The sequence below is a fragment of the Vombatus ursinus genome, unplaced genomic scaffold (genome assembly GCF_900497805.2).
Source record: "Vombatus ursinus unplaced genomic scaffold, bare-nosed wombat genome assembly UNPS02014973.1, whole genome shotgun sequence".
NCBI lineage: Eukaryota > Metazoa > Chordata > Mammalia > Diprotodontia > Vombatidae > Vombatus > Vombatus ursinus.
Genome location: NW_020954751.1, coordinates 12,575,410 through 12,591,982, shown reverse-complemented (window position 1 = coordinate 12,591,982; position 16,573 = coordinate 12,575,410). Strand labels below are relative to the sequence as shown.

Sequence of the window (16,573 nt, the reverse complement as noted above, 5' to 3'; positions counted from 1 at the left end):
AGAAGAAGAAGAAGAAGAAGAAGAAGAAGAAGAAGAAGAAGAAGAAGGAGAAGGAGAAGAAGGAGAAGAAGAAGAAGAAGAAGAAGAAGAAGAAGAAGAAGAAGAAGAAAAAAGAAGAAGAAGAAGAAGAAGAAGAAGAAGAAGAAGAAGAAGAAGAAGAAGAAGAAGAAGAAGAAGAAGAAGAAGAAGAAGAAGAAGAAGAAGAAGAAGAAGGAGAAGAGGTTTTGCCTCAGTGGGAATATTTTACTGTAGCAGGCAGAATGTACCAAGACATGAGTCATGGCAATCACTGGGGTTGTGATCACCACTACTTCATGGAGGTCAGAAATATCTGTCTATAAACACAGTAGATACCCAAGACTGGACCTCTTTTTTATGGTCAGGTAGACCAAAGCCCTCGATAAAGCAACCAGCAGTAATAGGTACTTTACAGGGTGAAAAACACTCTCCACCCCCTACAACCCAAAATATGACTATCAGATGATCAATGGGCAAATACCTATTGAGCTCTGCTATGGGAAATACTAAGCCACAGATATTGTCCCTGGCCTCAGTTTCAGCAAGGAAAGACATGAATTTATGGAAGAATAACTAACACTGATATATGAAAAATAAGAAATCCTGACAAGTGGTACAAGAGATCAGGTGAGAGAAGATGGAGTAGGTTGGACTGGGGTTGTTAAACCCCGTCTCCTGGAGGAGATGACTCCAGTTTAGGCAGACCAAGTGATTTTTTGTTTTTACTCATCATCTTCTACTCCCAATTTCCATTCCTTCAACTCCACCTCATGTCTTCCTGCCTCTCTGTCACCCAACAACACTTACTTTTCAAGCCCTAGACATTTCATTGTCTTCCTCTACTGGCCAGCCAGAAGACCTACAGTGGGCAGAATGAGAGGGCTAGAGAATGCCACAGAACCATCCCTTAACCCTATCTGGGAAGCACTTTATAGTCAGTCCTTACAGAAAGCCAGTGAAATATCTATCTTTGAAGGGCCAACCCCATTCCGTTTCAGTGCTAGTGAAGAGGATTGACTTACAGCAACAATATACACCCTGATCAGGACGCTGATAGAGTGGTTGGGTGGAATCCCCTGCTGGATTCGAAGCTGCCCTCCATCCTCTAGGCTGGGATCTTCTGGACTTTTGTAAATGCAGAAGGAGCCCTATAAACACACAAAGTTAGCTCGATGAATAAATAACAGTAACAATATTAACAGGTAGCATTTATATGGCACTTAAAGTTTGCAAAGCACTATTGTCTCATTTGACCATCATAACAGCCCTGATTTGGGTGCTATTATTATCTCCATTTGCCAGGAAACTGAAGCACAGAGAGAAGTGATCTAATTTACCAAGAATCACACAATAGTGTCTGAGACAAGACTTAAATCCACATCTCCCTGACTCCAAGTCTGACACTCTTTCTAGTATGCCACTTTACTGCCTAAGAAATATCTTTATACATTAAGATACTTCATGTTTAAATAATGCTTTAAGGTTAGAAAAGCACTTTTCTTACAATGACCTTGCGAGGTAGGCAGTGCAAGTATTTTTCATCTCATTTTACAGGTGAAGAAGATGAAATTATGAGAGATTGAGTGACTTGCTCATGATTACACAGCTAATCGGTGTCTGTGGCAAGATTCAAGCCTGAGTCTCCTCTTTCCAAGTCTAGTCCTCTAGTCCCTGTGCCACAATGGCTCTCAAATGTAACAGACAACAGACAGATAGACTGAGTGATGGTAGATTGGTACCCCTCAGATATTAAGAGAACCCAAGGAAGTCCTTCCAGTAGGTTGAGTAGATCCTTCCTGGAGAATTTATGGAAAAAGCATAGATAAGAATTGGGATGAGACAAAACAGGATAAGAAGCTGTGGAATGGCTGAGATTTGTATGAATAGAGGGAATGCCTACACTAATGAAATCATGGATTAATTGAAGTACCATTTTATTAAAAACAAAAGAGGCAGCATGCCAAATTAGATAAAGCGCTAATCTTGGAAGATCTGAGTTCAAGTCTGGCCTCAGAAACTTAATTTTGTGATTCTGGGCAAGTCATCTAACTTCTTTGTGCCTCAGTTTCCTCAGCTGAAAAACTGGGGACTGGATTTGATGTCTTTGAAGGTTCACTTGGCTCATCAATGAACCTAGGAACAAATCCCATAGAATATACTGTCCTCAGGTAAAGATAATGTTTCTAACCCATCAATCCACTGTACTAAATTATTTTCAAGTAAGGAAGATTGATCTGTATTGAGCAATTTCTTGTCTTCTTCGAGAGTTATGGAATACCAATGATCTAGGAAATATGTAGTTTGAAAACTGTGCCCCACTAAGTATAGAATTTGAGCTCACCTTGAATTTCCCTATTATTCTGTCTCCATCAATACAGTGATCATCTTCCGTGGACTTGCCTCTGCAGAGTTCAAAGGTTTTTACCCAGTCTTCAAAATTGTTAAATTCACTCTCCAGATCTCCATCATATATCTTTAAGAAGAGGGAGAACATTCTGGTTGAGAAGAAAATATTTCAGAACAATTTCACAAGTAAAATAGAAATTCCTGTCAAGCCAAGGTCATTCTCATTGACCTGAATATGATTCATAGTTTTTGAAGGAGTAGAAAAAGGATAATAATGGCTAGCATCTATATACCTACATAGAGTTTACAAAGTACTTTATATACATTATCTCATTTGATCCATAAATAACCTACAAGGTAGATGCCATTAGTATTCCCATTTTGTAGATGAAAGAACTAAGGCTGAACTAGATTAAGTGACTGGCCCAGGGTTAGACTGGAGGCAGGATTCCAACTCAGGTCTTCCTGACTCCAAGTCTAACATTATCCATTGAACCACTTAGCCAAATTTAGGACAGGTGTTGGAAGAGCAGAACCACATGACCAAATAGGGCATTTGGGAACACTAACCAATTTGGGAATATCTGGGTCTTGGCTGAATCTTTTCGTGACTTATCTCTACCCCAAACCCACACACCCAGTAACTGCTAAAGTGGTGAAAGACAAGCCCAAATCTGAGCATTCAATAGTGGTCACTCTACTCCTCTGTTGAGATAGAGCATGTACCCTATATTCCTTTTTTTTTTTAGGCAATTGGGGTTAAGTAACTTGCCCAGGGTCACACAGCTAGTAAGTGTCAAGTGTTTGGTCTGAATCTGGATTTGAACTCAGGTCCTCCTGACTTCAGGGCCGGTGCTCTATCCACTGCGCCACTTAGTTGCCCCCATGTACCCTATATTCTCAGGGTACCCTGGGTCATCTTCTTTTGTTGAATCAGTAGAGGGAGAAGGAGAAAGAAGATGAGTCTACAATTCTTTGGCATTTTTTTGCTCTGTGTCAATGCTTAGCTGAGCTGTCAGTCAGCATCAGGTCAGCCTGTGTGTTATTGTAATCCACTAACAAGTGGGAAGGGAACCAAGGGAGTGACTTTCTCTCCTTGTTGAACCAGCTCTTTCTGATTCTCCATTAATAGCAAATTCTTAACCTAGGATTGGACATTTTAAGAGATTAAGGCTGGTCTCTTCAATTTGAGACTAGATGTTGGTTAAAACTTTTTTTTTTTTGGTATGAAGGTGTATCCTATATTTTTAAGACTAGACCCTTGAGGGCAGAATTGTTTCATTTTTATTTTCATATATGCAGTACCTATTATGGTCCTTGGTACATAGTGGGTGCTTAATCAATGTTTGTTCAGCTGAATTGTTGACAACAGTTATATAAAGCTAACCTGCTGATTACTAAGGGGCTTTCATAGCTGTTACTCATTAGCAATAACATTAAGTCCAACTAAATCATGAGATTATTCATTGAGTAACTCGTAAGTGGCTAACTAGAAACACGTGGCTTTTCCTTGACTATTTCTGTTACATATACAAGGTGTCCCCAAAATATTAGTGCAATTTTAAGCTTTAGTAGCTTAAACATTTTAATACTTAATATGCCTTAGGAAAGAGAGAAATTAGCATTGTTTTAGATTGGGAATTTCTTCTAGCAATGTTGATCACAAGCTATCTATAACTTGTTGTCTTTTAAAAGAGTTGCTTTTGTCTCAGACATTAAGTGACTTGCCCACAATCATCAAGTTAGCAAGCCTCAGAGACAGGATTTGAACTTACATCTTCCGGACTCTAAGTCTAAGTTTTCTACTCTGCCTTGCTCCCTCTCTTTAAATTACACATCCAGTGTTGCACATTTCTTTTCTTTCTTTCTTTTTTTTGGCAAGGCAATTGGGGTTAAGTGACTTGCCCAGGGTCACACAGATAGTAAGTGTCAAGTGTTTGGTCTGAGACCGGATTTGGACTCAAGTCCTCCTGACTCCAAGGCCAGTGCTCTATCCACTGTGCCACCTGGCTGCCCCCAGTATTGCACATTTCTAACAACAAAGTTTGTCATGCCAAAGTTAACAATAGCTAGTTTGGACATTAGCTGGTTGGTGAGTGGGTATGTGTGTGTATGTGGGGGAAGGATATGCACAGCTCTTAAGTTTACATACAAACTAAATTAGGGATGGAAGAACACTTTGCAAATTCAGTCATTGGAGTCCAATACATACTTTTATAGTGAAGGATTAGCATTTGTTTACTTCCATCTCATTTTAAATGCAAAATGTGAAAATATTGATTTAGCAAAAGATTCCTGCTTTATGGCATTTACCCATGAGATTGAAGCATATTATAATTCATTGCCAAGCACTAACAAACATAACGAAAGGTTGTTGCCTTTCTTGTTTTTAATATAAATGGTACTTTTATTAATCTAAGATTTCATTTGGGATGGGTTATTCTCTCTACTCATATAAATCTAGTCAATTCCCAGCTTCCTATCCTGTCTTGTCCTATCCCAACTCTTGTCTATGATTTTTTCCATAAATTTTCCATGAGAGATCTACTCAATATACTGGAAGGATGTCCTTAGGTTCTTAGACTTGAGAACAGAAATGCAAACAGGACATTAATCAGTGACTCTTCTCACTAGTCTTCACAATTTAGCTGAGCTATATATATATATATACCTAATAAATGCATATGTCATAACACATACCTTCAGTGTGGCTAGGTTTGATGTGTTTTCTTCCTTTGGTTTCTTCTTGAATATTTTCTCTTTCTTCTTCTTTGGCATGTCTTCTATAGTCACTACCACCTCATCTGTTTTGGTATCTGTGGAAATTCAGTCACAACACTTAAATCTCTAATTCCTTCAGATAGGAAAGAAGACACCTCCATTCTCATCTATACCTTTCAGAAGACTTCTTTTCCTTGTAGGGTCAGCTCGGGCACTCCCTTTTATTGGAAGCTTTCTCTAATTCCCCCCAGTTGCAAGTTCTCTCTCCCTCCTCAAATTCCTTTTTATTAGGCTGAAGGGCAAATATGTTTTGTCTTGCAGAAGAATGTAAGCTTCTTCTTGAAAACAGGAACTATTTTCGTTTTTTGTCTCTATGTCCCCAGCACCATCATAGTGACTGGCATATATGAGTTGATTAACCAATGGTTATTTAATTGAAGGACAAATGCCTGCTCCTCCATTTCTTTTCTTTTTTTTTGGTGAGGTAATTGGGGTTAAGTGACTTGCCCAGAGTCACACAGCTAGTGAGTATTATGTGTCTGAGGCTGAATTTGAACTCAGGTCCTCCTGACTCCAAGGTCAGTGCTTTATCCACTGCGCCACCTAGCTGCCTCACCATTTCTCTTTTAATTTCCTCCATCTTCCAAAACCTTGAAGCTCACTTCCATTTCCTTTTCTCTCTAATTCATCATGACCCCCTCTCTTCCCACATGCCTTTAAAATAACAACACAGACATTCCCTATACTTCTGGTTCTTAGTACAACTCCTGGAACATAATAATCATTTGGTAAATGTTTTGATGATTGATTGTTGCAGGAATACATGAAATTGTCTTCCACAAGGATAGACTAGAATAGACTCACATAAGCTTGGACCCAGGAGGGACCTGAGGGGCCATTTTGCCCAATACCTTCATCATGCTCACTAGAGAGTTGAAGTGATTTGAAGGTCACATAGCTCATACACAGCAAAGCTGAGACTAGAGCCCAAATCTCCAAATTCCCAAAGTCACATTCTTTCCACACCCCCATGATGCTGAGAGATCAGAATGACTCAGGCCATTCTACATGATGTGCCAAACTCACCTAGGGGTTGTTCTAATTGCTGATGATCTTGATGACAGCCAGCTAAGCTTAATTACACATTAGTCAACCTTCTTCCTCTTACTCACTTTCATTCAGCTACTAGATCTAATACCTTTTCTGTTTACCTTTAGCCAACCTTGTAAATGATTGTGGAAATTTCCTAGCTCACAAAAAGTCACCAGTCTGTTATTCCTTAAGGAATATAAAGAAGAAGTAAACACCGCATTCCATCCAATAACTCACTTCTAGGTTGAATGGCTATTTGCAAAGAAGATTTGAAGTTTGATAGGAAAGGGGAATGGTTTAAAACAGCCTGATTTCTGCCAATGTGTAGTACTGAGTTTTCTTAGGACATGGAAACTCCAGGAAATCATAATACCTCTCTTCAAAATAGTTGTTTTAATATTTCCTGATAAAATGTCATTTCTAAACCATCTGAAGGTAGAGGATGGCCCAGAGATCATTAATCAATAGCAAAACTGGCATTTGTATTAAGGTTAAAAAAAGAAAAGAGAGAGAATCATACAATTAAAAAGCTGGATGGAAACTTAGAGGTCATCAAGTTTGACCTCTTAATTTTACAGAGGAGGAAACTGAGGCCCAAAGAGATGAACTGACTTTCCGAAAGTCTGTTCATGATTGTATAATCCACATGATTATATAATCTACTCAATCTTTTTAAAAAATTCCTTTTCTGTTGTGAATTTAACAACTATCCACAAACAAAAACATTTCAACCTACCAAGAAGAATAATCTTTTAACTCAAGTAGATTGCTTCAATAATCCAGGGATCAAATCAACCAGGAACCTTCAAAATACCTTCCAGTAACAGAGACCTCACTTCTGATTCAGGCAATTCATTCCATTGCTGTTTGGCTCTAATAACCAGAAAATCTAATTTCCTATAACTTTTTCCCATTGAGACTAGTTATTTTTTTCCTTCTAGGATCCATAAGAATAGGTTTAATATTTTTCCTACATTATAACACTTCAAATTTTTAAGACAGCTATCATATTGCTCTTCTACCCTAAGCCTTCTCATCTCTAGTTCATTCAGGTCCTTGTCTGACTTGGTTTCCAGGCTTTTCACCATCCTTCTGGTCTTCTTTTTCTGGACACTTGTTAGTTTGTCAATGACCTATGTCAAGTGTGGCACCCTCTATAAAGTACAAGATTGCAGATACTGGCTAATTAACATAGAATATAATTGGGCTATGACCTGGCTCATTATTTATTTATGGTATTCATAATTTACATTAATATTACATACACATTTCATTTCATATTAACGTAGTTTCATTGTATGAATAAGCAGACATGTAATAGTGAAAAGAGAACTCACCTCAGGGTCAAGAAGACCTCAGCTCTGACATATATTGGCTGTTTGATCCTGAGCAAGTCAATGCTCTAAACAGCTCTCTAGGACTATAAGTTGTTGAAAAAGTGATGACTTGCAGTAGTGGACAGAGTTTCCCTATTCAGTAGTTCCTTATAACAATGAAGAGGTTCAATCTCTATCCCTATGATTTCATTATCTTTCTTTTCAACAGTGGAATCTTATTGTTGACTCTGACATCTGACCTCAGATGAAATTCCCAGATATGTTTCACTAGAATGGCAAATGTGCTGTAAAATGTGGCTAAAGACTCAAACAGATTTGAGATTCCCTCCACTGATACAGATCACAACCTATCCACGCCCTATCATCTATGTAACTCTGTTGGGGACAGGATCTACCTGGAAAATCTCTAAACTATTAGGGGTCAGTACGGGTAAAGGCAAAGGCCTTCTCTGGATCATCTGTCCTTGACTGTACCCTGGACTTGCTTTGCTGCTGAGTAAACATTTGCTGAGTCCCATGAGAAAGAGCATAGTCACAGGTAAACAAAGAAGTCTTAGAATAGACAATTAACCTTCACCCTGAAGCAATGCTCCTCCGGCATCTTATCTAGTGAGAACTTTGTCTCTTGCTCTTGGGAAATTGTAAATCATCATTCACTTTTATGTATAAAAGTTCAAGCTTCACCAGAAATAAACAGTCCTGTGGCTGATCATCCTTGACTCGCCTCGCCCGGCCTTTCATATGTATTTTTCCTTAACCGCTTGGTCCACCAGCTGCTGACATAACCCCACTCCATATTCTCCCAAAAGTTTGCCACAAGGGATTCATACTTGACCTGCTGGAGACCTTCCTCAGTTTCTTCTGATATCCTGAAGGGACCAGTAGAACACTATGGCCATCCATTTGCTATCCTTTATTCTTTCCACATGACCATCCTATCTTTTCTTACTGTTGTACAATTCCTTGATGATGCCTTTAACTCCTATCCTTTTTCAGAATTCATCATTGGTTGTGAGCAGGTTGTAATCTGCTTACACCCACCATGCACTTCTCTCTTGCTCTCTGGGATATTCATCATTAGTTCTTTGGAAGCAGAGCCTTGGGAAAATCTGATTTACTATGCCCTGTACTTGTGAAATTGAGTTACTAAACCTAAAATGATTTATTTTAAAAATAAGGCACTACACTCAACAATATCTCAATCTATGACTTTAATATACTTGTTTCTTTTGAATTTTGAATTTATTTAATTGATTTCCATTTTATTGTTCTATACCTTTCCTGATCTACAGGTTCAACTGTTCTGGAGGAAGAACAGAACCCAAAGGTTATCTCGGGCATGGTCCAGCGTAAAAAGAACTGGACTGGGAATCATGAAATTGCCTTCTAGACTTGTCTCTGCCATCAGCTAGATGTGTGACTTTGGGCAACTCCCTTTCCATCCCTGGGCATCAGTCCTCACTCCTTAGTTTTTAGGAGGTTTGGGGAAAAATCCCCAAGATTCTTCCTAGTATAATGCTCCATGATTCTTCCTTTTGAGAATGACCTTATTCAGTGAGCAAACTGTCCAAAAGTACATCACACCAAGTTTCCTTACCTTTGTTGTCTTTTATTTCTTTTTTCTGTGAGGGAGGGAGGGAGGAAGAGGGAGAGGGAGACAAAGACACAGAGAGACAGAGAGAGTGAGTTGAGGAGCAAAGAGAGAAGAGGGGAAGATAGGAGAGGAGAAAGGAGGAGAAGAGAAGAGGAGAGGGGAGAAGAGGAAAAAAGAGGAGAGGAGAGGGGAGAGAAGGAGAGAAAAGAAAGGAGAGGAGATGAGAAAAAGGGAGGGAAAAGGGAAGGGAGAGGAAGAGAGAGAATTCATTGTTATCTTGATTACTCATTAACATCATCACTTGATATTTATTAAACTTCTACCTATATAAGGTATACTACTGGCAACTAAAGGATACAAACCTAATGTTTTTGTTCTTTTTCTTCTAAAAGTTTTTGTTTAAAAAGAGTGTACCCAAAAAGAAATTTGAAGTTCAAGTAGGCCAAATGAGCAATACCACTACAAAGACATAGGAGTTAATCACACCAAAATGGTCAAAGAAGGATCTCACCTGTCACCAAGAAATCTTACTCACTTAGGGTAAGTACCACTTAGATACAGTTACCTTCTCCCTCTGGCTGGGACCATCCTCATTGTCAAAAGAGGATAGTTTTCATAGAAAAGTTTCGTTTCCCAGGAGCCTCTTTCTAGCCTTTATTACAAAATGTTTTCTAACCAATGTTATCAGAACATCTTAATACATCATGAAGATGCCTTGAGTGTATCTTGATATCTTTGATCTCATCACTGCCATCTGTCCATTTCTGGCCAGAAGAATAGAGAAAAGAGATGATAATAATAATAACTGACATTAGTAACTCATGCAGTGATAACAATAATGGAGAAAACAAGAAAGATGGTTGTCTTTTGAATGCTTCTGTCTGTGTATGTGGATGTGATTAAGGCAAGGGCATGGATGAATAGATGGCTTGTCTAGAGTATGGTTGTATGAAGAGGAAGGTCACATCTTTTCCTTCCCTGCCCTCTTTCCATATGCTAATGTGTCATGATCTGGAAAATCACAGAATCACAAAATCTCAAAGTTAGAAGGGCCTTAGAGGCTCTTTAATCCAACCCTACCCAAAAAAGAATCCTCTCTACAACACACAGCCCAGTTTCCATCTAGCTTTCACCCATAGACATCTAGTAGGGGAAAACCCAGTATCTACTAATCCAGCCTATTCTATTTTTGGATGGCTCTAGAGTTAGCAATAAAGGAAAATATGTCTGAGTTTCATGCATATAATAAAAGTAAAGGTCTTTCACTAAGCCAAACTATTTTTACATTTGAAGGCATGTACCTTTGATGCTTTCTTCAGGGAGGCATAATACTTGGACCACCAATCGATAACATTTTCTGCAGACTCATCTGCTATGGTCCTCTTTCTCCTTTTGGTGGATCTCCTAGATGGTTTGCTGGCAATCTGGCAAGGGATGAGGGGAATGTCAGTCAACTGGAGTATATCTCCCACAAGAGCTGGTGACATGATGGTTTAAATGCCATAAAGTCTGAGAGTACAGCTGGTAGGTAATGAAAGAAAGTGCAAACAGATGAGAATAAAAAGGAAGAAGGTAGCTAGGAATGGTTATGAGCAATCAACCAATTAATCTGCAAGCTTTATTTAAGCACCGATGTACCAGGGCACTGTGCTAGATGTGGAAGATATCACCACAATTGTTGACAACTGCGATGGATTGACTCAATGAAGGCACTCAAAGCTACCGAGGAATGATACATGGTAGATCCCAACTAATTTCCACAATCCAAAATGCTATATTTGGAGCCAGAAGACCAGTGTTCAATCCTGAATCTGCCATTTTATTACCTATGTGATTACTGGCAAGTCACTTGACGTCTGTCAACCTATTCTACAAGTATGGTACAAGCACCCTGAGGGAAGGAACTGTTTTTCACTTTGCATTGATGTCGTCAATCCCTGGCACAATGCACTGAACACAGACACTGATTGGACTGGATTGGAGAGAATTAGATTAGATGATCCCTAAGATGCCTTCGAGCCCTAAGTCTCCAATCCTATGTCAGTTGTGAAAGTCTTGAGGCAAAAGGCAGCAATGGTTTAGTGGAAAAAACATTGGATTTGAAATCAATACCCTTACAAAAGTCATTGATTATTTATCACCCATTAATTTTCATAAAAGAAAGGCAGCATAACATAGTATGGAGCCGTGGAGTCAGTGAGACCTGGGTTCAAGTCTTGCCTCTGATATATGCTAGAGGATGACAGACCTCACTAGCTGTATGTCACTGGACTTCTCAGTATCCTTGATAACTCTGTAAGGCTACAAGCTACTGAAAGGTTCTAGATCTGCATCAGTGTAGGGAGTTTCCCATGCTGAGAATTTCCCATACTAATGAAATCTCAGGTCCAGAATACCTTAAAAAAAAAATTAAACCCTTCTTGAAACATTTGCCTTAAGGACTGTTTGAATAATAAATTCCATAAATGTCCTTCCTGCTATATAAATGAACATTTTATTAAAATGCTCTGCTTCTAAGCTTCCAGGAATAGCCTCATTTCTTATGCTCCCAGATTTGGCATATGAGTTCATGTTACCCTTCTCTGTGCCCTTCATTATATAGGTTTCATTCATGCTGAATTATAGAACCATGGGCTCTTAGAGTGAGAAGGGACTTTGGAGATTATCTAGCCAACTGCTTCATTTTATAAGAAACCTGAGGCCTTAAGTGGTCAAATGATTTACTCAAGGTCACATAGTTACTATTTGGCAGAGCTGGGACTAAAATCCATATTTTCCGATGATGGTGAGGATTTTTGTTTCCTCTTGCTTAGGGCAATGTAGGGATATTAGATGAAGCTTTGAATAGAAGACTGGGCTTGGAGTTCAAATCTTGCCTCAAGTACTTACTAATTATGTGACCCTGGCCTAGTCACTTAAAAAAATACCTCTGTGCCTTAGTTTCCTCATCTGCAAAATAAAGAAAATAATAGCACCCACTTCACAGGGTATTGTGAGGATCAAATAGAATAACATGTAAAAATTTTTCAAACCTTTAAATTTAATAAATTTCAATTTTTTAAAATTAAATGTTTTAATTTTAAATTTAAATTTTTGAAATTTTTATATTAAATAAAAACAATAAATAAATGCTAGCTATATTAATAACCATAGTAATATGGTTATTGTGCTTTAAATTCATCTTTTGCTTCCAGGCTTTAGACTCCCCTTAACCATGATCTTGCTGACTCTTCACTTTCCATCTGCGGCTCTGCTCGATTTGGACTCAACAGAATGTGATGCCCTGTGCCAGGTACCCCCTGGTGGCCACCTCCTTTCCAGCATCCTTTTGTGTGTTATCTTATCCCATTAGACCAGAAACTTCTTAAGGACAGGAACTGTCTTTCTTTTTCTTATTTGTATACACAGTGCCTGGCATATAGGCATAATTTAATAAATGTTTATTGAACTGAATTGTTGAGTAAAGACCTAGTGGTCTATAGAATCAGTATGGCATAATGAAAAGAACATGAGATTTATAGTCAGAGATCATGGGTTCAAATTTCTTCTGTCTGACTTTGGGTGAGTCTAGGACAATCACGAATGGGTGCCCAGCTAGATGTAGAGATGATGTGGTGGGGACTCCTGGGATGACACGAGTGGCTTACATAGTTCTTGGTCTACTGATGAATCTTATCACTCATATGAACTAGACAAGACTAGCCTGACCATTTTATTCCCCTGCTCAAAGAAATTTAATGGCTCCTACTTGCCTTTAGGGAAAAATTACAGATTTCTCTTTATAGCATTTAAAGCCCTTCCCAGTCTAGCTCCATCCTGCCTTAAACATTACTCCTCCTCCTGCACTCTATACTTCAGACAAACTCTTATTTGCTGGACATGATGTTCCATTTCCCACCTCTTTGCTTTTATACAGGCTGAGCCTCACGCCCAGAATGCCCTTCCTCCCTTTGCTTATTCTCTCTCCTATTAGTGCCCCTTCCCGCCAATCACTTTGTATTGACTTATATATATCCTGCATTTACTCATCTGTGGAAATGTTGGATCACCTCCCTCCTCCCCAGAAGAATACAAGCTCCTTGAGGGTAGGGGCTACCTCATTTTTTATTTGTAGCTTCAGCACCTGGTACATAGTAGGCAGTTAATAAAGGCATCTTAATTGATTGATCAAAGTTCCTTTTCTTCTCTGAGTTTCAGATTCTTCAGCTATAAAATGAAGGAATTGGACCGCATGATTCCCCAGGGGTCTTCCAGCTCTAGATTCTATAAAACTCTGACCTTTACTTTTTCCTGCTTTGGTAGCTCAGGTGTTGCAGGCTTCGTTTCTGGCCCCAGCATCGGTGAGGAGTCAGGGATGTCAGTGAGAGCCACGCTGGCTGTCTGAACCTGGGCTATGTCTGGTACAACAGTGGGTGGCTGCTCAACCTGCACATAGATATGATCTGGTGGAGGGTCCTGGGATGAGATAAGTAACTCAGAAGGTTCTGGCTCTACTGCTGAATCAGGTACAGCTGAAACCCAAAACACAACAAAGGGAGAGCAAAATCAGAACTACTCTCATTTATGGACCGGGTGTATGCAACTACAATAATCTGGGTCATTCAAGCCAAAGAAATAGCTTTGGCCTGAATGATCTAGATTACTGCAAGAATCACTCAATCAACAAGCATTCATTAAACACCTACTGTGTACCAGGCATTGTACTAAGTGCTATTGACAGAGATAAAAATGAAATAATTCTTCTCATAAGGGAGCTTCCATTCTATTGAGAGACAACACGTATACAGGTAAGCATACATAAAACATGTCCAAAATAAATTCAAGGTCATTTGGGTTGGGTGGGGAGGCATCAGAAACTGGGAGAGATCAGGAAACAGGAGAGATCATATGTGAGTTAGTGTTTGAGTTGTCCTTTGAAGGAGACCAGTATTCTAAGAGGGTGAAGTGAGATGGGAGATTCAGAAGGCCAGTTTGTCTGAACAGTAGGGTACATGACAGAAAGCAGTAAGTTTGATGAAGATGCAGGCTGCAATAATTCCAGAGGCCTGAAGATGAAGCTTACTCACGTCATGAGATAGAAATGAGGAACTAAAATGCAGAATGAGACATATGTTTTTTGGATGTGACCAACACGGGAATTTTGTTTTGCTGGACTACACATAATTGTTACCAGAGTTTTTATTTTATTTTTCTTTTCATTGTTCAATTGGGAGGGGGGAGATGGGAGAGAAAATAAGCACTTGCAATAAACAAATGAATGAATAGGTAAATGAATAAAGAGATGAAGAAGTAAATAAATAAGGAAACAAATAAATATATGGTTAAAAAAAAGAAAATAAAATCTATGGGCTGTGATCAAGGTAACACTTAGATATCAAAGATGTGCTTAATATCTAATATGATCAAAATGTGGTTTTGTGATGATGAATTAAGGAGTGTGGGTAAAAAATCTTGCAAACTCAATGCAAATTGTGTACAAGTTGTGTACATAGTAAAATGGGACATATTGAATGCTAAAAAAAATTTAATGATGCAAAACATTATAAGGTTTATCATGTAAGTTAATAAATCTAGTTTTTTGTTTTGTTTTGTTTTTTAAGAAATGTCAGAATGGAGGCTGGCTGAGAAAGGTATTAAATGTCAAAAGAAATTGTTTTCAGTCCCAGAGGTAATATGAAAACATGGCTTCGAAGCTGGTTTTCTACGCTGCCTGGTTCCTTGACTAATTTCCAGGGATTTCTTTTCCCCCTCCATGCTATGGACACTAAGACAAAGAAAATATGTCATCTATCATTATTTCATGACATTAGACAATCCAGACCCTCAAGGTGAAGCATATTTGTTATGTCCTCAATTGTCATTCTTCTCTAATACTTGACTTTTCAGCAGGCAAATGATCAGCACAAGTAGATATAACACCCCCACACATACACTCCCCAGGGCACCACTGAAGGAGGCTGAAATAGGAGCAGTTTTCATGGCCTCAAGGGGTCAGTACCCAGTGACCTTCTTACCTTGAACTTGCTGGGCTGCTTCTACCTCAGAGCCCAAGGCTGGGAGCTCCCCAGGTTTGCACAGAAATTGCTTGAGGCAGTTGATGGTGTAGGTACCCACAAGAGTGCTCCTTCCAAAAGCCCTCCAGTCCACCACACAGATGCTCAGGGGTGGGTGGAGGAGCTCATTCTCAGGCAATTCCTGGTAGAAGATAAGAGTGTTCAAAGTCTACTACTCTTGTGGCCATTAAGTTTGTAACAAATACAATCAAAGAGAGCATTGTTTAAAAAAAATATTCATTTTGATATTACTGAGCATGAGATATGCTCAGAGTGTATTGATAGTAAAAGATAGAGACTCAGCAGGATCTGGGCTTAATATTAAAAAAAAATCAAATGTATATGATATTTCAGGGCATCTAGGTGGCACAGTGGATAGAGCACTGGCCTGGGAATCAGGAAGACTCATTTTCCTGAGTTCAAATCCAGCCTCAGACATTTACTGGCTGTGTGACCCTGGGAAAGCCACTGCTTCAGTTTCCTCATCTGTAAAATGAGCTGGAAAAGGAAATGGCAAACCAATCCACTATTTGCCAAGAAAACCCCAAAATGGGGTTGACTGAAATGAACAACAACAATGATACTTTAATATTTTAAGTGTCTGCAATTTCATCCCTTGACTAATGTCGTTTACATCAACATGGTGTGATGGATAGAGTATTGGATGTGTAGTCAAGAATTAAAATCCTGTCTCAGGCATTTACTAGTTGTGTGACCCTGGGCAAATCACCTAACATCTCTGAGACTCAGTTTCTTTGTCTGTAAAATGAGGGAGTTGTACTCAGTGACCTCTAAAGTCCTTCTCAGTCTTAGATCTGTTACTCTGATTCCCTCTATGACTTAATGAAAGCTCTTTGAGAATTTCTGTGGCCTAAACATGTTATTAGGCCCACATGTATTCAAAACCTTTCCTACTGGGTAGAACCCACCAGAGCTTATGCTCCACTGACACAGCTTTTAATAACTCAGCATCGCCTCCATGCCATGGAAGACTACATGTTATAATACACGGGATTTGGAGTCACAACATATACATTCAAAAGTCCATTCTACTACTTAATGAGCCGAAGACCTTGGGTAAGTCAAAATCCTACTTGAGCCTCAGTTTCCTCATCTGTAAAATGGAATAATCATATTCAAACTACTTAAATTACAGAAGGTGAAAGGAGTTGTGAAGAAAAGACTTTGCTAGAATTTATTTAGTGTCTCAAGGTTTATAAAGCATTTTATGTAGGTTTATATATCACTTATAATCAATTTGATATTATTTAAATCAATATGAACTATTATTACTATTGATGAAAAATCAGACTGAAGGAGGTTAAGTCACTTGCTTGTGACCATAAGGCTGGCAAGTATGAATCAGGATTCAAAGCTAAGTTTCTGATTCTGATGCTTTTTTCAGTAAATTA

The 16,573-nt window shown here is 38.9% G+C and overlaps 1 protein-coding gene across 1 annotated transcript in view; it reads right to left on the bottom strand.

Moving 5' to 3' along the window:
* Positions 1–16,573, bottom strand: part of LOC114030668 (fer-1-like protein 6) — a 193,435-nt gene that overhangs the window by 52,705 nt on the left and 124,157 nt on the right. Inside the window, exons 24-30 of the mRNA XM_027845519.1 lie at positions 15,123–15,303; positions 13,387–13,619; positions 10,410–10,532; positions 9,112–9,136; positions 5,065–5,180; positions 2,360–2,491; positions 1,041–1,166 (exon numbers count right to left, since the gene is read on the bottom strand). Of these exons, the coding sequence (XP_027701320.1) occupies positions 1,041–1,166; positions 2,360–2,491; positions 5,065–5,180; positions 9,112–9,136; positions 10,410–10,532; positions 13,387–13,619; positions 15,123–15,303 (936 nt within the window). The remainder of the gene's footprint in view (positions 1–1,040; positions 1,167–2,359; positions 2,492–5,064; positions 5,181–9,111; positions 9,137–10,409; positions 10,533–13,386; positions 13,620–15,122; positions 15,304–16,573) is intronic.